We start from the raw sequence: 22248 nt of genomic DNA, 5'->3' as shown, positions 1-22248 counted from the left end.
CTCTAAGTGGATTAGGCTATTACCGACTATCGGGGCTGAACCACTATAAAATCTCGTGTTATTTACTTTTATTGAAAAAACTGTCTGTTGTCGTTTACATTATCTTGAAGGCTTGTCGTTATTGACGTTCTCACGTCGTTGGCTAAAAACACAGTCAACACCATCTTTTTAAATTCAATAAATAAAAAACTATTTTGACTTACCAATTTTATTTTCTCCCACTCAAATAAAATAATTAATTTCAAAAAATAATTTATTTCTTTACATATATTTCGAAGTTTTATATTTAAATAAATAAATATATTTTCAAAAATTTAATAATTAATTTCAAATTAATTATTCAATCTCAATTATCATATAATTGTATATTTAACCTGAAGAATAAAATTCTTCTTAAATTTCCAAATTACAGTTTTACCTTTGTATCAACTCTTACCTTGATATGATTTTAATAGAACCACCCTAGGGACCTATAGACCTATAATATCAAGCTCCAATAAATATTAGATTATTAATCAAAGTTCTTTGATTTAATAATCATATTTATTAATCTCATGATTACTCAACTATAAATATGAGATTGAACTCTTGATAATTATAGACATATATTTACAGAATACTTTACTAAAGAATAAAATGTCTATTGATATAATCATTACATATAACGTTAATCCTCTATTAATGGTTCATAATTAAAAGGGAATAAAATTACCGTTTTACCCTTTTAAGTATATCTTGTTCCTAGTGTACCATTGACTTTACTAGTGATGGTTGTGTCACACGCGAGCGCTCATAACCTTTTCAGTTTCAAAAGTCAACCCAATAGGGAACCATTATTCAATCTATAAGAAGGTATAGATTCCATATCTGTTAAACTATGTCCTCAACCATATATATCATTGAGTCCCCAAAACAATTGTTCTTAGCCTGATCATTCTGACAAAATCTTAACGCATGAATCAAAGGATCAGATGACATATATAGGAGTTCATAGTAACCTCATGATTAAGATCATCGTGTATATGATCATCGTTTAATGTGTTTGATTAATACTACAAAACGGTGTTTAAACAAGTATTAACAAATCGCATCTGGTCTAGTTCTATATATCATTATATATAAAGTACCTTCACTAAAGTATCCTACTACACTAGTGACCCGGATCTAGGTCACTTGTATTCATAATACCAGCGAACTGTACTAGCAATAATTAATCTAAAGATTCCATAACTTTATTTTACTACAAACTGTTTGTAGTTTATTATCTTAATCTTGATCCTCTCATACCAGTGTGAGATTAAGACCACATAGATAAACTTTGGAATTTTTTGATATTTATTTAATATTATCAACATAATATCAGACATAGTCTATATATAATAATTCAATTCAATTATTTATTTCATTTAAAATATTTGTCAACTACAATTGCTTTAAGGGCACTATTCCCAACAACACGTCGCTTGGTCCATTCTTTCAAGGCCGAGAGACGTGCCGCCTCCTAGAGGCGACGCATCGCAGATTCCATTGACTTGCCGCTCCAAAACTTGTCTCAAAACACACTCAAATTCTACCAAACTTTTTGGGTACTCTTATATACTCCAAAGAAACATTTTGTGCCCAAAAAGATGATTAATAAATGCCTATACCGAAAGTCAATTCTCACATGTTGACTTTTGTGAAATCGTTATGGTTTTGCACATCTTCGTGCCTAACCAATTTCACCATATATTTAACCAAACATTACATTCTCCCACTTAGTTAAATACATCCTCAATTATCTAGCCAAATGATATTAGTGCATAAAATAAAGTACCTTTTGTGTTTGAACTTTATCTTAGTGAAAACACATAAAAGCTTCTACTTAAATGTTAAGGTATTCTTAAGAGTTTGAACCCAACGCTCCTAGCGATAAAAACTGGTAATGTCTCACGTACATCTATCTGATTACTTATGCATTTCCCACTTTTCGCACTTAGCACTTTTAATGGCCTTGTGCTCATCCAATTCATGAACTTTTCAGGGAGAAACTCTAACTCCCACGAGAGGCAGCACCACCTCTAAGTTCACATAGGTGAAGTTCTTACAACATATTTGCTACCTTTAGAGATGCATGTTGCACACAACTGAAATTCATTAAAAGTCTTAGGCTTAACCCTCACTCGGTAGCAACCAACACTAACTATCCTTGGATGGAACTCATGACTATGTTAGTGTTGAAACTATTCACTTAGTGGCTTGTTCTTACCCATTGAACTCTTGCCCTTGATGTGTACAAGCTTGGAGTTGGGTTGCCATCATTGATGAATATATTATTCTTGGAGTTTTAGTCTCATCCCTTTTGAAGCAGAACTTACTAATCTCTTTGTAAGAGGTTTTGTAAATAGATCCGCTAAGTTCTCACTTGTCTTAATATATGAGATCGATATGATTCCTCCTCGAATCAATTTTCTCACATACTCATGTCTTAGACTTATATGTCTAGATTTCTCATTATATATATGTCATTATAAGCTCTAGCTAGTGTGACTTGTTTATCACCATTGCAATATTCCTCATGAAATCCTTAAGCCAATTGGCCTCTTTGCCATTGATGAACCCAAAACGGGTATGTTTTAAAAATTTATACTCGCAAGCGCACGAATCGTATTTATAGAATAGTGTTCGTGTAAGCACGAGGTCGAACCCAAGGGAGTTGACTTAAATCAATAGAGAAAACTATTTTTACCAAAGTGAAATAAATTTCTAACCTAGTTCCAAAGATTGATGTGTTTTGTTTTAAAATAAAGAAAGAAAATACTAAAAAAAAATTAAAATAAATAAACTAAAAAGATTTGTTTTTAATAGTTATTTATAAAATTATTAAGATTTTAGAATCCACAAAATATAAATAATAGTATTTATTAATATGTTGACTTCCCAATTTTTAGTGATAATTGAAATTAATCTAATTACCTTTTCCAAAACATTATACTTCCTTTAAGCTCTCTTTAATTCAAAAAATATAGATTTTCCTTCACTTCAATAGTATAACTTCAAAGCATTAGTTGTGAATCAATTTAATGAAACTACAAAAAAATCAAATAATGTTATTTCTAAAGCAAAATATAGTATTTTTGTTCTAAGCATTGGATGTGAACAATTTAATGACACGTCTTAATCAAAGAATACTATGTTTTTGCACAATTAAGAACCAAGTAAAATATGCTCTAACAATCTAAAATACATGATATTATAGATGAAAGAAATATTTAGAAGAAGAAAAATCATAAACTTTATTGCTCATTTTGGGAGGTCAACATAAAATAAACACTATATAGTTATATCTTGGTTCATCCTCCACCTTAATAATTTTAAGTGGATTAGAAACCCATAACTATCAAAAACAAAATAAAAATTACAACATAAATAGGAAAATTTGGAGGAGGAACCTCCAAATTATTCCTCTAAAAATACATAAAAACTAATCTAAGAAAAGAAAAAGATGGAGAGAATAGAGAGATGGAAGAAGTGGTGTAAGAGAAGGTGTGTTTGAAATGGTGAAATGAGACTCCTATTTATAGATAAATTCTTTGGTAAATGATAACACTCCTATTGGTCTAAAAAAAAAGCACATGGATTCATGCTCAAAATTGTCATCTTTTCCTATAGTTACAAATCCAATGGTGGAGAAAGAAGCACATGGATTGATGACATGGCATTGTCAAGAATTGGATTGGGCCTTTCATTTTGGGCTTGATTTCTTCATTTCTTTATACCAACATTTTATCAACATTTCATTTGCCCCAACAAATACACCTACATAAAGAAATTAAACACACATAAATTAGTAACAACATAATTAAACAAAATAAATACAAAAAATAAATAAAAATACATAAAATCAAAATAAAACTAATAAATTCAAAATTACTTAAAAAATTGATAAATTAATTTAAAACTCAAGAACTAAGCAACAATTGGCTTATAAAATGTGGTAAAATAACTCTATTTTGTAGAGTTATCAGCCATTTTGCAGCTAGAGCTATAGACTTATTCTCCATGGTTGAATGAAATATATGTTTGTTTATTTGGGACCCAAGAAACCGCTCTTCTTTATAGCATAACACCCAACTGATGGTGGAGAGATTGTCTCCCAGACTCGATATTCAACTTGTGTCAGAGTATCCCTCAAGTATCTTAGAAAACCTTGGAGATCTAGGTTCTTGGTCCTCTCTAGGTACCCTAGATGTAACGACCCAAATTCGCTAATAAGGCTTAAGGGCCTTGATTAGCGTGCCAGGAGGGCGTGATGGGATTTATGTGTGATTTTATGAGTTAAATGCATGATTATGATTTAAAGCGTGTTATATGACTATTTGATTATTTCAGATGCATGACTATGTATATTTGTATGCACGTAGGCTCGGATTGTGTTAGAAGGGCATAATTGTAATTTTGGCCATGATTGGGCATAACTGTATTGATATGTGATGATTGTTGAGACCACATTGTGATGTGGATGTATCTGTGATTTGTGACTCGAGACGATCCCAGTGAGCAGACTAGCGGAAAGCCGAGGCAGAGATTTATACCCGGCTCGGGGCGAGCCTGGGGGTATAAATAGGAAGCTAATGAGTATATTGGGGTTTATTTTGATATCGAGGAATACTTATTTGGTGATTTATCAGGTGTTGGAAAGCAACGGGAAAATATTAGAGACACTTGAGGATTAGCGGGAATTGGGTAAATTGACTAAAATGGCCCTACATGGACAAAAGGGTTTAGAATTAATAGGGAGGGAATTTTGGTCAATTGGCTTTTTAGAGATTGATTATTGGGGCTTTATATACTTAGTGGGATTGTTAGGAAAAGTGTAAAGGCTGTGGAAAAGAAAGAAAAAGGAAGAAAAGAAAAGAGAGAAAAACAGAGGGGTTTTCCAAAGGATCGGTTTGGGGTTCTAGCACCTCTCCTCTTCAAATTTCTTGGGGCAAAGCTTAGTGGAGTGCTAGGATAGGCTGAGCATCAAGGATCTTAAGTTGGACTTGAAGATTTGGCAAGGATTAGCAAGATCACATTAACTTTTGAGGTAAGTTTTTAGAGATTTCAGTTTTAAGGGTTTGGCTGGTTTGAGCTATGTTTTGAGCTGAGATGATGGAAATTTTAGGGAATTTCTGGGCAAGCTTGAGGATGAGCAAGCTATGAAGGTCTAGGGAACGAATCAAGGTCGAAATTTCATCAACGGTATGAATTCTAAGCCTTTAACCTTGTTGTTTGACTAAATTTATGGGTTTAGGGTTGATCATGGTGAATTTTGAGATTTGGGATGAATGTGCTTGATTTTTGAGGATTTGAGATGCTTGGGATGAGAGGAGAGTGTTTATAAGCTTGATTTTGAGTTTGGTGAAGATTTGGGGAAGTTTGGGTTGAGTTTGGTTGAAAGAAATCGCAGAAAACGATTTCTGGTGTTGCCTGCCTGCAACTAGCGCTACAGCGCTAGTCCTTGGGCGCTGTAGCGCTAGGCCTTCTTTCTGGGGTGGTGTTGATTCTGCTTGTAGCGCTATAGCGCTCTCTTTTGAGCGCTGTAGCGCTACCCTGCACCCAGAATGGGGTTTTTGGGCTATTTGTGAGGGATTTTGACCTAGGGTTCGGGGTTCGACTCCGCCACCTTGTTTTGTGGATCTAGGACTTCCCGGGGGGCTCGGGATTGGTCCCGAGGCTAGGTTTTTGGACTTGGGGTTCGGTGTTGAATTTGACCTATGTTTGTGCCTAGGTGTGCGCTGAGGCTCGAGTGGGATCGTGCTCAAGGAGTCAAGTGTTGAAAGCTATCGAATTGACAGGTAAGAAAACTATAGCACCCGTAGGATAGGGCATGGGCCCATAGTGTGATTGCGGGGCACGACCCTATATTGCATTACATGTTAGGGTGCAGACTTAAATGAATTGATAATTGTTTGAATGTTGTTTGAGCTATGCTATATGTGATTATAGTGGAATGAAACGGCAACGGAGCCGAGAACGGCAATGGAGCCGAGAACGGCAGTGGGGCCGGAAGTAACACTTAGCACATGGGATGCTTATAGTCAGGGTAGGACCCAGTGGATACATGTGATATCCTTACGGTGAGGACCGAGACCCCAGGCTTTGGTAAGGCTTCTGGGGCGGCATAGCCGTGTTTGCTTAGTCTAATGGTTGACCTGTTTATCTGTGGACTATTTGATATGATTAACTGTATAATTTGCATATGTTATGAACTGCATGAGTTTTCTTGCTGGGCTTCGGCTCATGGGTGCTCTGTGTTGCAGGTAAGGGCATAGCTTGAGTCAACCAACCATGAGTACGGAGAGCGTGAAGCGACGCGTACATGTTTGGCCTGCCCGACTGCTTTGGTTGGGGGTTTATTCGAGAAATGGCTGTAATAATCTATGATTTTTTATAATTAATCAACTGTAAACTTATTTAAGATGTAAATAGTTTTCAAACCTTATTTTGGGATCCCAAATGTTTAATACTAGAAGTTTTTAATGAAACGACGCATTTTCAAATATTACAGCCTTAACTTTTTATTAGTCACACTTTTGTTTTAAAAACCTCAGTTAGCGAGTTCATTGCACTGTTTTGTCTTAAAACTCACTCGGTAACGGCTCTAAGGAAGTAGGGCGTTACACTAGAATTCTCTCTATTGTCTTCCAATGTTCGATGCTTGGATTGCTAGTAAACCAACTTAGTTTACTAACTGCTCTACCATTGTTCTTTTCAAGCTTTATGCTTGAGTCAAATGGTGTATTCGCCTCTTTGATTTTGAGATTACTAAACTTGTCAAGTACTTTCTCAACAAAGTGAACTTGACTTAAGTCATAATCCCCACTATTTCTTCTCACTTTTACACCAAAGAAGGTATCGACCTCTCCAAGGTCCTTCATCTAGAAAGTGGAAGATAGAAACCTCTTCGTTTATATTATGCATCTCATCTCATTACTCAAAATCAACAATCATCAATATATAGACACACCAAGATGACATAGCCATCACAAGTCTTAGAGTATAAGTACTTGTTTGCATTATTATGTCTAAACCCATCCGAAACAATAACTTTATCAAAATTTTCATGCCATGGTTTCGGTGCTTGTTTTAATCCATACAATTATTTAACAAGCCTACACCATTTATGTTCATTTCTCCTTAGAGCAAAACCCTCCAGTTGTTCCATATAGATTTCCTCTTCGAAATTTCCATTTAGGAAATTCTTACATCCATTTGATGAATATAAAGTTATATATTGATGGTGAGGCAATGCTACTACAATCTGGACATCAGGCATCAGTCATGGTAGGTCAGTTCTACAGAAACCGACTTAACACATGTTCATAAGTCGGTACTCAGGGAACCGACCTATCATGTTAGTCAAAGAGAAGCATGGCAGGTCAGTTTTTAAGGAACCGACCTACCATGCATACATGGTAGGTCGTTTTCTCGCAAACCAACCTACCATGCTTGTCGAATACATGCTAGGTCGATGTACACAGAACCGACCTTCCATGTGAGTCAAAGATAAGCATGGTAGGTCGGTATACATAGAACCGACCTACCATGCTATTTACTTTATAATATTTTTTAAAGTATATTAATTATTTATTATTACCTTATCAATATTTTAAAAAAATAATACATTGTAATTTGTTTAAGTTTAATAAATATATGAATAAAAATAAGTTTAAAAATATATATTATGTTTATATTTAATAAAAATGAAAATAATTTAATAAAATGTATATAATATTATTTACAATTGAAAAAAAACTTAAGAAAAATTAATTAGATCTATATTTCAATATTAATTTTCTAAATGACATGATTGGTCGGTTGTAGAACCGACCTACCATGCTACTTAGTAGGTCGGATTTATAAACCTACCTACGATGTTATTTTCTTGATATGTTTTTTTTAAAGTATACTAATTATTATTTATTAATTACCTTGTATTGTATTTTTTTTTAAATATAATATTACATTGTAATCCTTTCAAAAAAAATTAATATATTGTTATTTTTTTAAGTTTAATAAATATATAAATAAAAATAAGTTTTAAAAAAATGAAAATAATTTAATAAAATGTATATAATATTTACAATTCGAATAATATAAAAAAACTTAAGAAAAATTAATAAGATCTATATTTTAATATTAATTTTCTAAATGACATGGTAGGTCGGTTGTAGAATTGACCTATTATGCAACTTAGTAGGTCGGTTGTAGAACCGACCTACCATGCTATTTTCTTGATATAATTTTTTAAAGTATACTAATTATTATTTATTAATTACCTTATATTGTAATTTTAAAAAAATATAATATTACATTGTAATCCTTTAAAAAAAAGTATTACATTGTAATTTTTTTATGTTTAATAAATACATGAATAAAAATAAGTTTTAAAAATATATATTTTATGTTTATATTTAATAAAAATAAAAATAATTTAATAAAATGTATATAATATTTATAATTCGAATAATAAAAAAAAACTTAAGAAAATTATATTTCTATTTTCAATATTAATTTTCTAAATGACATAGTAGATCGGTTGTACAATCAACCTCGCATGTTACTTCGTAAGTCGGTTGTACAACCGACCTATCATGCTAAATAAAAAAATTTAATAAATTATATTTTTGAAATTTATAATTAAATTTTTTTACAAATGATAAATAACATGGTAGTTCAGTTCAAAACCACATATGATGTTGCATAATAGGTTGGGTCTGAAAATCGACCTCTCATGGGGCTTAATTAGGATTAGGGATTCAGTTTTCGAATTGGGGCTTAATTGGGATTAGGGATTCAAAAGAAAATCAAAGAGAAGATTGCGGTTGGGTTCTCTTGAGAAAGAAAGGGAGCATTCATAAATTCCACCCACAAGGATGACAAACCTGAGAGTTTTCCCCCATTTTCCTTCTCTGACTCCCTCTCCGTTCTCTTCCACTAGATTTTATGTTGGTATCAGCTACTCGGTATACTAGTCTTTCTCTCCGTTTGCAACCTCATCATCCTTAATGAAAGGTGAGTCCATCTTTTTGGTTGATCTTGATATGGTCTACAATGGGATTTCTTATCCATTTCGGTTCTTGTACTATTATTATGTGTACTGTACTATTATGTTTTTTTTTTGGTACGAGGTGTTTTGGGCATACTTTCTTTTTTCTTTGTTAGATCCATAATGTATATATATTACCTTGTTACCTCACATATATAAATGAATAGAAAAATGGAATTCTAGCCAAGTTTACTCTCTACAGGTTTGTATAACTTAATTTTTTTTGTAGTAAGGTTTTCTTATCTTATTGAGCTTGCCGACTGTGCTCAAGTTGCTAAGTTATTGAGCTTGCAAAAATCTGGAGACGAGTACAAAAGATGAAGCACTTGAGGTATGTTTAACTTTTTTTCACCCTCCATTTAATTTATGAGTTTCTGTGTAAAATGTTATACGAACACATGTCCATACATCTCATTCTTCAACTGCATAAATGTAGTTACACTATTTCCAATTTTGCAAAAATCTAGTGGTTATTATAAACATAGAGGAAGCTCTTGCGTTTCGTTTACATTTTCTTTCATCCGTCGTTGATTTCATTGAGTTGTGCACACATGGTGTTTGTTGAAATGTCCCTCTATTTTTGTTGCACTTGTCTTTGTCTATGTCTGCCTCATATTTTGATCCTACTGTCACTTCCCTTACTATATCTAACTTCAATCTAGCTACAAAAACATTTCCGCATTGATCCCCTTTTCTAGTGTTTCTAATTAATGATGTAGGTAGTCAGTCAAACTTAGGTTACACAAAAATTTCCATATTAATATATATACATATATATATTTGTATAATTATGCTAGTGACTTGGGCATTTGGATCTTGGGATTCAATCCCTCACTAACGAATTAGTGTCTTCATCAATGACCAAATATCAAAATGAAACAATAATGTTTTTGTTGTTTTTAGATGCCTAGAGAACTGCAATGATGTTTCAAGCCACTTTATTGAGTGGATATATGCTGACCTTTACAACAAGGTCTGGATATTAGTCCAGGACTCTAATACTATTATATTTACTCCTTGTATTTAATATTTCAAAATGACTTGCTAGATTTGTAAGCATTGGTAACTTTATTGTTTAATCTAATGATTGGGCATTGCATGCTTTTGTGAATGTAATGGCATTAAAAGTGTTATTTGCTATTATGTAGTTTTTGCAGCGTAAGTTTATTTTCTTGTTATTATCTCAGTTTAATTTTGAGATAGTCTGGCTTCCAAGTTATGATAGATAGATTAGTAGCTATTGTGATTGATGAGATCCAAGAGAACTTTTTGTACATAGTTAACTTTTTCTATTATATTATAAGATGCTCTTCAATTTAGTTTTTATAAGCTTCAAATTTTATATGTTCCATGTTTTTTACGTACCAATCACAAAGAATATATCAACTTATTATTTTGTAAATTAGGATTTAAATTGATTTCATCAAAATCGAATGTCTTTCTTTATCCTGGTGGTGCATGTGAGGCTCTACATTTCAAAGTTTGTTGTTTCTACTTTTTTTTCATAGCTTCAAACAATATATTTGTTATTATTATTTATAGGCTCTACAATAGAGATTTTTGTTGTCTTCTGTTTCACTCTTTACTCATCTTTTTTATGTATGATATTTATTATGTATGATGTTGATCTAATCTTATTATGCATGGTTGCAAAGAGATCTATCATTGGGAAATGTATAACTAAAAAAAATGTCATGATGCTGCCACAGTTGATTATTCCAATGTTGAAAGTGGACAACAAGTGTTCATTCAAAGAAAGAGACGGTGAGAAAGGTTCATATAGCTCTTTTTTATTATACTAATAAGTAGAAATTTCTTCTATTTTATACTAAATCATGTTGTCTGTGGCTCTTTTTAAATATATGAATTATTTGTTTTTTTAGATTTGTTATTATCTCATTGAATGTATAAGTTTTGTTATTTTAAGTCTTCATATTTTGGCTAGCTAATTAAAATATGCATGAGACTTATTATCTTGGATAATTAGTTCAAATTTAGTCATATTATTGTAAGTAACAATGTTCTGGACATTTTGTATAAAAACAAGATTTTTTTGGGATAAATATGCATATAATATATATAAAAATAACAATAAGAATGCCACAAGTCATTTGTACAACCGACTTGCCATACAAAACACCATAGGTCGGTTATAACCGACTTACCATGTGTTACAGCATAGGTCGGTTGTACAATCGACCTAAGGTGTGTTACACCATAGGCTAGCTATCGAACCGACCTACCGTGTGCTACACCATAGGTTAGTTAACCGCCAACCAACCTACCGTGTTTTGACATCGTAAGTCACTGCATGAGAGGTTGGTTCTGAACCGACCTATGAACGTTTATAGGTCGGTTTTTACCCAACCTCCCATGTGTTTTTTGTACTAGTGCAAATAAAACTCTTATTGTGGTTGTCCTAGCAACCAATGCATATGCGTCAAAATAATCAATTCCTTCCTTTTGTTTAAACCCTTTAGCTACTCATCTAGATTTGAAGGTTTGTTTGTGTCATCAATGTGATATTTCCTCCGAAATACCCACTTGCACTACACCCATTTGGTTTTGAACCTTGTGGAAGGTCTATCAATTACCATGTGTGGATTTGCATAATTGAATCTACCTCATCATTTATTGCCTCCTTCCAAAAAACATGGTCTCTCGAAGACATTGCTTCCTGGTAGGGTTTAGGATCATCCTCAACTTGAAGAATGTAGCGCACCAATTATTTTTTTTTAGTTATTAAAATTTTGTGTTTTATTTTATTTAAGTGTTAAGTGTGGTGAATTATTTGATTTAAATGTTTGTTATTTTATTTAATTGTTTGTTTGCTTTATTTAATTGTTGTTTATTATATTTAATTGTTAAAATTATTGGTAGAATTTTTGTGAAATTAATTGTTAAATGATATGTATTTATTTTTTATTTTTAAAATGTAATTATTGAGTTTTGGTTGTATGCACTGATGTGCATGATAGGTAGTGATGCACCCCGGCAATTTAGTGTGTGCAAGTGCATGGTAGTATGGTACATATGTGTAGAATTTTCTACACACTTTGAAGTTGCCTTTTATTGAGTTTATTAGAATTATTATTAAAAAAATAAATGAATAAAAAGAAAGGGGAAACAAGCTTGGGCGTGTGTGTGTAGTGGGAAAGGAAATGGTTTTATTCCATTTATTTTCTTGATCAAATAAATTAAAATTTGAAAACAATGGCTATTTTGGGAAAGGAAGTGATCATCTTTTATTTTCCACCTATTGTGATAAAAATAAATAAATATGAATTAAGACAAAATATTGAGAGAATAGGAAACTTACCTTTTCTCGTAAGTGAACCATTATGGAGAGAATTAGGTTAAAGGGGGAATGAATTGGAGGAGAGAGCCATTTGCTTGTGGCTGCCGAAATTAGAGAGAGAGAGAGAGAGAGAGAGACGTGAGCTAGAGAGAGAAAGAGGAGAAGGAAGAAAGGAAGAAGAAGGAGAAGAGAAACCAAGTCTAGAGTATGTTTTCTGTGTGATATTGATTGTCTATTTCCCTTCTTTTGATTCTAGTGTTATTGACTTTATTTTTATTGTTGTGTGTTGTTGAATCTTTCTTCTTCTCATGGTGGATTTTGAAAAACCCTAGGTTTGAACAAAGGGTGATAAAAATTGGTATTGGTCACTGTGTGTTCTTGATTCTATCAATCAAGAAAGGTAATGAACCCTTGGCCTTTTTAGTTTTATGTATTGATAGTTTATATGAATGAGAATATTGATTTTTGAATCTTTTGATGTTGGGATTGAAAGGTTGTGTTGGGTGTATGTATGGGAGGTTTGATCTAGGCATGGTTATGATTTTGCGTGAGATTTTGGAATGATAATGTTCTTATGTTCCTGGTAATGAGTTTGAAAGGGAAGGTTGTTGTACACCTTGAATATCAACATGTACTTTGTTGAGGCAGCTCAGGCAAAGCGAACTAACAAAAAGCCATAATCAGTGCGCCACGTGTTCTCCATTCATCCGGGGAAATTTGGTATGATCCCTTAAACAAATAGCTCGAGCTGATGAGTCATTTAGTAGCTTATCACCTGGAACCATTGTATAGACATGGCACCAAAAGACATGAGCTAGCTTTAAATTAAGCTCGTGGTACATCAGAGGCCTGACATACCCCATGATCTTTGTAAAGTTGACCACGCAATAAAAACGTGTCTATAACAGACATCACGTGTTTGTTTAATTCCTGAATTCATGGATACGCAATTTAAACATGCGTGATCAGACATCACACACCTGATTAAGGCCATGCGGCCCATTACCTTTTTTATCTGATTGATTAGACTGCACCTCAGTGTAAAATTTAGATGTTAATCATCAATATCGCAGAAATGATGTGAAGGATCAAGAGATCACGGGATGACTCCATTACCTACCCAGAGATCATTCTCCTATAAATACTAGGATCCTGGGTAGTGCAAGGGGGTTGGATTCTTTCTGTAATGCACATACTCTGTAAAAATAGCAAGAGAGAGAAACAGTAATAATATTGACTCGTGGACTAGGGGGATTTCAACCTCCGAACCACGTAAAAAAGAGGGATCATTTTTCTCTTTGTAGTTGGCTTTCAACATCCTCGAATATTATCATTCTCTTATTACGGTTTATCATTAAGCACTAATCCATCCTAGTTATTCATATAATTCACTGTTGGCGAAAAATCGCGTCAACAATTTGGTGCTTTCATTGAGAGGATTTAGATTAGTGCTATCACAAAAGATTTATCATGGTTGTCACTTGTTCGAGACATGGTAACGAGGTGGATCAACATGGGGGGCAGGAGGCTCACCATACCGCCATATCCAACGAACAAGACCCGGAGATTCAGCGACGATCGGGGAAACAACCGATGGGCCATGACGACACCGGGAGTTTAGCGCCCCTATCGCTAAATCTGAACCCGGGTTACCTGACGGCGGTGGAAATGGAAAACATGCAGTTGATGAGCCATCTAGCCAAAGCAAATAAGCAAATCGAGGAAGTCTTGGCCCGGCTACCCCCTCTTACGACCGACGTTAACGTCAGAAAGAGGCAAGGCAGGACTCACAAGTCCCGCCGGGATAGTCGGCCTAGGCCCAGTCGATCAGTTAGAACCTCAACCCCGAGTTCTATGCCCATGTCACACCATCACCAGGAAACTATGTTTGATGATTTTCCCAGGGCCCATCAACGAGTCAACCGGTCAGTCAGAACTTCAACCCCAAGTTCGGCTCCACCATCGAATGCACCCAGGAGAGCCTGCGATGGTTCAAGGAGGAGATCTAGGGGGAGCTCGCATGGCCAACCTGCTCTGGCTAGCCCCCCCCCCCCCCCGCGTAGCGATTGGATCGCCAGCCGCAGAGGGCTGGAGGTGCTGGAGCAGAGAGACAGCGGGCTAGTTTGGTCCGACCTCACGGAACTAGAATTGCATCACCGATCAGACATCCTCCTTCGCCGATAAGATATCCATCTCCTCCTCATCCAGCTCGAGACATTCCTGGATACAGAAACAGCTGGAGGAATCTTCCTCCCGCCGTTCTTGCTCATCACCCACGAGCACACGAAAATGTCCCAGATTCTCACCCTCGACAGCTGGCCCCGAGCTTTTCCAATGGGAGCTATTGGACCGAAAGCCACCGAAGTGGCAGATCTGGTGGAGACCTGAGAAATCATCTAAGTTTGACACAAAGCCCTCGAGCCGCCCCGCGGACCGACCTTCGAGATCGCCTCAACTCGCAAAGGGGAGAGCCAACCAGAAACGAAAGTCATACTCACCGAGAGGATGGTCCTTCCGAAATATGTGACAACGGGAATGTCCCACCAAACCAAGCTCAAGCTTGGAGGGGCAATAACCCGCCTAACACGTACAATGGGATGGGAGCTGTTGAACAGCCCCAGAACAACCCAAGGATCAAAGACCAAACCCTCGAAAGGTTAGCTCAGATGGAGGAACTAATGAAGAGGCTCCTATCAGAGAAGGGAAAAGACGAATACGACTCGGGGGAGGGGGACGAGCTCGAGCTCTTTACCCCCAACATCGCAGCAACGGCGTACCCACCGGGGTTCAGGATGCCCCATCTATCCAAATTCGATAGGGACGGAGATCCGTCGGATCAATTGGGGATGTTCAACACCCTGATGATGGCCCATAATATCGAGCCCGAGCTGAGATGCCTGATATTCCCTTCGACTCTGATCGGGCCAGCTAGGCAATCGTTCAAGCAATATAAAAAATAGTCTATCAGCTCGTGGAAGAGTTTCTCTACCGATTTCAAGAGGGCATTCCGAGCCTCTCAAGCAGTTCGCGTCAAAGAGGATTCCCTAACGAACGTGAAGCAACAGCCCGGAGAACCCTTAAAAGCTTATCTGAGTAGGTTCGCCAACGTTGCGGCTCGAGCTAGGGACGCGGACGAAAGTTCCAGACTCATGGCTATGAGAACTGGAATCCTTGTTGGGGGCGAGCTGTGGAAAGAAATCCAGAGGAAAGGTGTCAGCACCGTGGATGAATTCCTGAACAAGGCCCAAAGATGGATAAACTTGGAAGAAGCGCGAGCATCGGTTGCGGGAACCGGCCAAGCCTCTGACCAGCCCGCTGGAGCAGAAACGAACGTCATAACAATGACTCAAACCGTTCCCCATAATAACCAGGGGGGAGGAAGCAAGAGAAAGGGAAGTGGTGAGGGCGGCTAGCACAGTCCAAAGAAGAACAAGCCTGTGGAGAAGTTCAAACCGGTCTACACGGCCTATACCGACCTCACAGACACTGGAGAACACATTTTCCTAGCGAATTCTGCCTGCCTTCCCTGGAAAAATCCAAAGCCCTTGAAAAATCAGAAGGCTAAGAGAGACCCTTCCAAATTCTGTCGATTCCACAATGACATCGGTCACAACACCGATGATTGTAGGCATCTGAAGGATGAGATCGAGACATTCATTCGGGCCAGACCCCTGGCTCAGTATGCCCGAAATCGGGTCACTCCTAATCAACCCGCCAGGCAAACACATTCAATCAGCTTCGGAAGTCCCAGCAAATCCGACCGGAGCCCAAGTGGGTTAGGACATCCCCCCTCCAATAATAGAATGAGAGATAACCACCATTTCTGGAGGCCCTCATTTGGCAGGCTCGAGCAAAGGTGCTCACAAAAGATACATCAACGAATTGAAGTCTCATAACAGAGTCGAATTTGTCCCAGAGCAGCACATACCCAAACAACAGCGATTGGAGAGACAACCAATTAGTTTCACCGAAGAAGATGCTAGTCATGTCCATTTCCCACATAACGATCCTCTAGTCATAACCGCCCAGCTCACCAATTGGAGAGTTAGGAGGATACTAGTTGATAATGGGAGTTCAGTGAACTTGTTGTTTTAGTCCACGCTAGAAAAAATGGGGCGGTCGGTAACCGAGCTGAAGGCCACCTCCATCATGTTGTATGGGTTTTCTGGCGAAGGGTCGGCAGCGATAGGAACAATTGAGTTGGTAATAACCTTGGGAGAGGGACCCCGAACTGTCTCCAAGCTCCTCGAGTTTGTGGTCATCGATTCTCCCACTGCGTATAATGCAATTTTGGGTCGGCCTACGTTGATGGCATTTGAAGCCATAACTTCTATCCACCACCTCGCAGTCAAATTCCCCTCCTCCACGGGGATATGTATGGTCCGAGGCGATCAACTCGCTGCCAGGGAATGCTATAGCATTTCCATGAAGGGAAAATCACAACTCGGACAGCAAATGATGGTCATTCAAGGCGGAAGCGAGCAACCCTAGGAAGTGAGAACTAGCCCTGGGATAAAGGAATCTCAGCCAGCCGACGGCGTAGGTACCACCCTGAGTGACGATATTGTTTTATAGAAATTGGTATGTTTTATAGGTACCATGATAAAATTGACATGTTTTATAGAAATATCGTTTTATTAAAAGATCAATTTTGTGTTTCCCTTTATTGTGTTTTTCGGAATTAAACTTTCCCCTTCTTGTGATTTGTGGAATATTTACATTCATTATATTAACTTTATTTGATTATAAAGGGAAGTAATATCTTGGAAATATTCAGTACTTACTCAAAATCCTTATTGGAATATTTGACATTATATTTGCGTGCAACTCAAGAATTGAAATTCAGGAAACTGAATCTTTAATGTCATTAATTGTTCTTTCTATTTTGAGCATGTTTTTTATTCGACACAGGTCTGAGCTGTCCCCACCAAAATCGTATCTGTCGGATCAGCATCTTCTAAAAAAGGCAATTCTTCATCAATAAAGAATATCTTCAATTATTCTTGCCTTTATTAGGAGATTCTTTCTCAGCCTTTATGAGCACGAAAATTGACTCTATAAATTAGGTGTCTAAGGCTTTGAGAAAAAGTGAACTTGTAGATGCATAATTTGTGAGTGTATTGTAATATTTGTGAGAGCTCCTTATTTGTATTCAAGATCATAGTATTCACGTGATCTTGTAGAAATATGGGTGTTTAGATTTTGTGGTGAGTTAATACCACGTTCATGAGTGAATACACGTAATTTGAACACATCTTTTATAGTCTTCGGGAGAAGATTTTTACAAGCCTTGCGTCGGGAGGATGCAAGCACTCGCTGGCCATTGAAGGGAGTTCAAGTGGTTGAGCGTTTCAATCAAGATCAGATTAGTGAAGACAAGTACAACAAAGTTGCGACAAATCTCAAGAGGGAGTCTTGTTTTGTTTAAGTCAATATTTTGTACTTGTGATTCTTTATTAATTGGTTTTATTCTCTGGGCGTGGCCCCAAGGAATAGGTTATCCGAAAGGGTTTCTGAACCTTGTAAAAATTCGATGTGTTCTTTATTGTTTTGCACTGTCTTTTTATTGTGTTCAGTTTCTGTCGTGACAAGTTCGGATTCTGTCCCGACAGAATTGCAATTTGTTTAAACAGTTAATTATCATTTCACACTTTAATTAATTCACATGGTTTAATTAATTTGGTAATTACTAAAAACGAAATTTCAATTGGTATCAGAGTGGGTCACTCATTTCTGAGTGTGATATTGGTTTATTCCGTTTGTTGTTCTTGTTCTTGTAATGTCTTTTTTTTTTTTTTTTTTTTCAGAAGGAGGTTCCATAACTCACCCCCTTTACTCAATGATTAGAACTATCCATATTGGAAAGTTAAAATGAGAGCCTTCATCAAATCTCAAGATGAAAAGGCTTGAGAACTGTTTTAAGTGGTTGGTCTCCTCCAGCAAAATGCGATGATGTAACTAAGGTTTCAGACGAAGCTAACTGCAATTGAAGAAGTAAAAGATCTGGACAAAATAAGAGTAGAAGAATTGATGGGTTCACTCCAAACTCTTGAACTAAACCAACAAATTAGACAAAAATGTAAGATAGAAGAAATCAAGGAGAAATCTATTGCCTTGAAATCTTCTAAAGAAAAGAAGGAAAGTTCGGATGATGAGATGTCTTTGTTGACAAAAAATTTCCAAAAATACATAAAGAAATTGGGAAACAAAAAAGCCATATCCAATAACCCAAAATGTAATTTTTCTAAACTCTTTGAGACTAATAAAAATGGTATTCAGTGCAGGGAATGTGAAGGATTTGGATACATTCAATCTGAGTGTGCAAATACCTTAAAGAAAAAGAAAGTCATGACAGTCACGTGGAGTGATCAAGACTCTGAACAGAGTGATGAGGAGGAAAATAATGTTGTCTTAACCTCTGTTCACAAATGTATGGTTTTCTTTTCAGTTGATTACAATGATGTGTTATGCCTTAATAATTCTGTTCAGAATAATGAGAATTCTGACATTGATTCTGATGATTCTGATTTAGATGATGAGTCTTTAAAAAAGTCTTATAAAATAATGTATGAACAATGGCTGAAAGTTTGCTCTCAGAATCGTCTAATGGTTAGCAATAATAAAAAATTTGTTGAAAAAATTGAAGAACTTGAGATGATTATTGCTTCAAAAAATGATGAAATTAATTCTTTGAGTAAAGAAATTGATCTTTTGCAAAAATGTGTCAAAATGCTTAATCCTAGATCTGGAATATTGGATGATATTCTTTCTGCAGGAAAAAAGGCTGGTGATTATAGTGGATTAGGATCTAATGGATCTGAATCCTCAAGAAAAACAGTTTTTGTAAAATCTATGAATTATCCGACTGTTGTGCCAACTAACCATTTTGCAAGAACAAGTCACTATGTTGAGACCACAAAGTTGTCATCTGTTCTTACAGATCTACAACTAAAGAAAATTTATCCAAAAAGAAAGATTGGACAATTTGTTCCATTTTGTCATTTTTGTGGGATGAAAGGACACATAAGACCTAAGTGTTTTTCTCTGTTAAATTTGTTTAAAAATAATTATGTTAAACATTTTGGTAGTTTGAATCAATTCTTGACCAAAAGAAATTCAAAATAAAGAACAATATGGATCAAGAAAGTTAACTCTGTTTGCTTGGCTACCTTTACTTGTCATAAAATGCATGCATCTAGTTCATGGTACTTTGATAGCAGTTGTTCAAGACATATGACAAGTAATGCTAACATACTTACCAACTTCAAATCGTTGAAGTGTGGAGTACTAACATTTGGGGATGGAATGACAGGAAATATTTTAGGTAAAGGTACTCTAAACATTGAAGGGTTACCAAAACTAAAAAATGTGCTTCTTGTTGATGGGCTGAAAGCCAACTTAATTAGCATAAGTCAAATTTGTGACCAAGGTCTTCTTGTTAATTTTTTGCATGATGAGTGTAATGTTATAAATCAAAGTGGTGATAATGTTCTCAAAGGTTCTCGTTCTTTGGATAATTGTTACACACTCACACAAAAATTCACATGTCATGCATCTTCATCAAGTTTTAATATTACTGACTTGTGGCATGAACAACTTGGACATATAAATTTCAAAAACTTGAAAAAGATTGCTAATGCAGGTCTCATCTGTGGTATACCCAAACTAGGTAAAGAATCGCTTTGTAAGTGTGAATCATGTCAATTGGGAAAACAGTTGAAAATTTCCCATAAAGCATTATCTGATATTAATACTTCAAATGTGTTAGAATTATTGCATATGGATCTCATGGGTCTTATACAAGTTGAAAGTATTAATGGTAAGAGATACATTTTTGTATGTGTGGATGATTTTTCTAGATTTACTTGGGTAGATTTCTTAAGAGAAAAATCAGATACATTTGAAGCTTTTCAAACACTATGTACAAGACTTAGAGTTGAAAAAAAATTGTAATATTGGAAAGATTGTAAGAATACGAAGTGATCATGGTAAGGAGTTTGAAAATTCTGTTTATGATGAATATTGTAAATCTTTTGGAATTTTGCATGAATTTTCTGCTCCCAAAATCCCTGAAAAAGAGGGGTAGTGGAACGGAAAAATCGTACTTTGCAGGAAATGGCCAGAGTTATGCTAAATAGCAAAAAACTCACAAAGAAATTGTGGGCTGAAGCAATTAATACAGCTTGTTACACAATTAATCGTGTTTTTCTGCGTCCAGGTACAAATAAAACTCCTTATGAAATCTGGAAAGGCAGAAAACCCAATGTCAATTATTTTCATGTATTTGGGTGTCTGTTTTATATTCTTAGATATCGTGAGAATCTGGGCAAATTTGATGCCAAAAGCGATGTGAGAGTTTTTCTTGGATATTCCACCAATAGTAGGGCTTATCGTGTTTATAACAAGAGAACCCAAACTATTATGGAGTCAGCTAATGTGGTTATAGATGATTTAAAAGATTTTTCTGAGTACTCCCATGAGGAGGAAATTGGCAGACTCATTGATGTTCAACATCATAAAGAAATGGCAGATCTGACAGCACAACCTTCAGAGGCGACAATTGCCACTGCTGATGTATCAAACGCTGATTCTGTCGAAACAACAATTGGGCAAACAGAGAAGGAAAATCCAGTTATTTCCACTGACTCTGTTCAAAGAGAACCATCAACTAGAGTAAAAAAGAATCACCCTTCTGATCTTATCTTGGGAAATCTTGAAGAGAGTATGGTCACTCGAAAGAGGTATGTAAATTTGGTTCAATTTGTTTGTTTTACTTCTACTTTGGAACCAAAAAAATGTGAAGGAAGCCTTAAATGATCAATCATGGATCAATGCTATGCAAGAAGAGCTAGATCAATTCACAAGGAATGAGGTATGGATCCTTGTCCCTACACCGAGCCATACTAATGTTACAGGTACAAAGTGGATATTTAAAAATAAAACTAATGAATTTGGTATCATAATAAGAAATAAAGCTAGACTAGTTGCATAGGGGTACACTCAAATTGAAGGAATTGATTTTGATTAGACATTTGCCTCTGTTGCAAGACTTGAATCCATAAGATTATTACTAGCTATTTCATGTGTTCGTGGTTTTAAATTGTTCCAAATGGATGTAAAATCTGCATTTTTAAATGAATTTTTGAATGAATAAGCCTATATGGAACAACCCAAGGGGTTTGAGGATCCATAAAATCCTAATCATGTTTTTAAATTGCAAAAAGCTTTGTATGGGCTGAAACAAGCCCCACAGGCTTGATATGAGAGACTAACTCATTTTTTAGTCTCAAAGGAGTATAAAAGAAGGGGAGTAGACAAAACACTTTTTATCAAAAATATTATAATAGCACAAATCTATGTTGATGATATAGTGTTTAGTTCTACTAATGATTCTCTAGTGCAGGAATTTGTGAAACAAATGCAGGAAGAGTTTGAGATGAGCATGGTAGGAGAACTCAATTTCTTTCTAGGACTTCAAGTGAAGCAGTCAGATGAAGGAATTTCATTTCATAAAGCAAGTATGCAAGAAGTCTAGTGAAAGATTTGGACTCGATGCATCTAAACCTGCTAAAACTCCAATGGGTACTACGGTCAAATTATCTAAAGATGAGAATGGGAAGAAAGTTGATCCAACTCTTTACATGAGTATGACTGGGAGTCTCCTATACTTAACTGCAAGTCGTCCTGACATCAGTTACAATGTTGGAGTGTGCGCTCGTTTCCAAGGGAACCCCATGGAGTCTCATGTGACTGCTTGAAAAAGAATTATTCATTACATCAATAGTACTCTTGATTTAGGCATTTGGTACTCCAAAGAAACAAATTTTAACCTTGTGTGTTATAGTGATGCAGATTGGGCAGGAAACACTGATGATTG

General features: G+C 35.8%; 1 protein-coding gene across 11 annotated transcripts; it reads left to right on the top strand.

The window, feature by feature from the left end:
- The first annotated feature begins 8729 nt into the window (after positions 1–8729).
- Positions 8730–21693, top strand: LOC133794053 (uncharacterized). 11 transcript variants are annotated; one of them, XR_009875112.1, is made up of 4 exons: positions 8730–9039; positions 9303–9404; positions 10783–10837; positions 18651–21693. XR_009875112.1 is itself a non-coding variant. In XM_062231256.1 (4 exons), exon 4 carries the CDS (start codon positions 18402–18404, stop codon positions 19494–19496), a length of 1095 nt encoding a protein of 364 aa, XP_062087240.1. In that variant the 5' UTR covers positions 8730–9039; positions 9307–9404; positions 10783–10837; positions 18179–18401; the 3' UTR covers positions 19497–21693. The 11 variants fall into 11 exon arrangements, 6 of the variants coding, with proteins under 6 accessions (XP_062087240.1, XP_062087212.1, XP_062087220.1 ...); XR_009875110.1 differs by lacking the exon at positions 18651–21693 and adding an exon at positions 17283–17922; XR_009875111.1 differs by lacking the exon at positions 18651–21693 and adding an exon at positions 17283–17922 and having other exon boundaries at positions 10783–10846.
- Positions 21694–22248: the final 555 nt, after the last annotated feature.

The sequence above is a fragment of the Humulus lupulus genome, chromosome 1 (genome assembly GCF_963169125.1).
Source record: "Humulus lupulus chromosome 1, drHumLupu1.1, whole genome shotgun sequence".
Taxonomy (NCBI): Eukaryota; Viridiplantae; Streptophyta; class Magnoliopsida; order Rosales; family Cannabaceae; genus Humulus; species Humulus lupulus.
The sequence above is the reverse complement of the archived record's forward strand: the minus strand, read 5'-3'. Positions and strand labels throughout refer to the sequence as shown.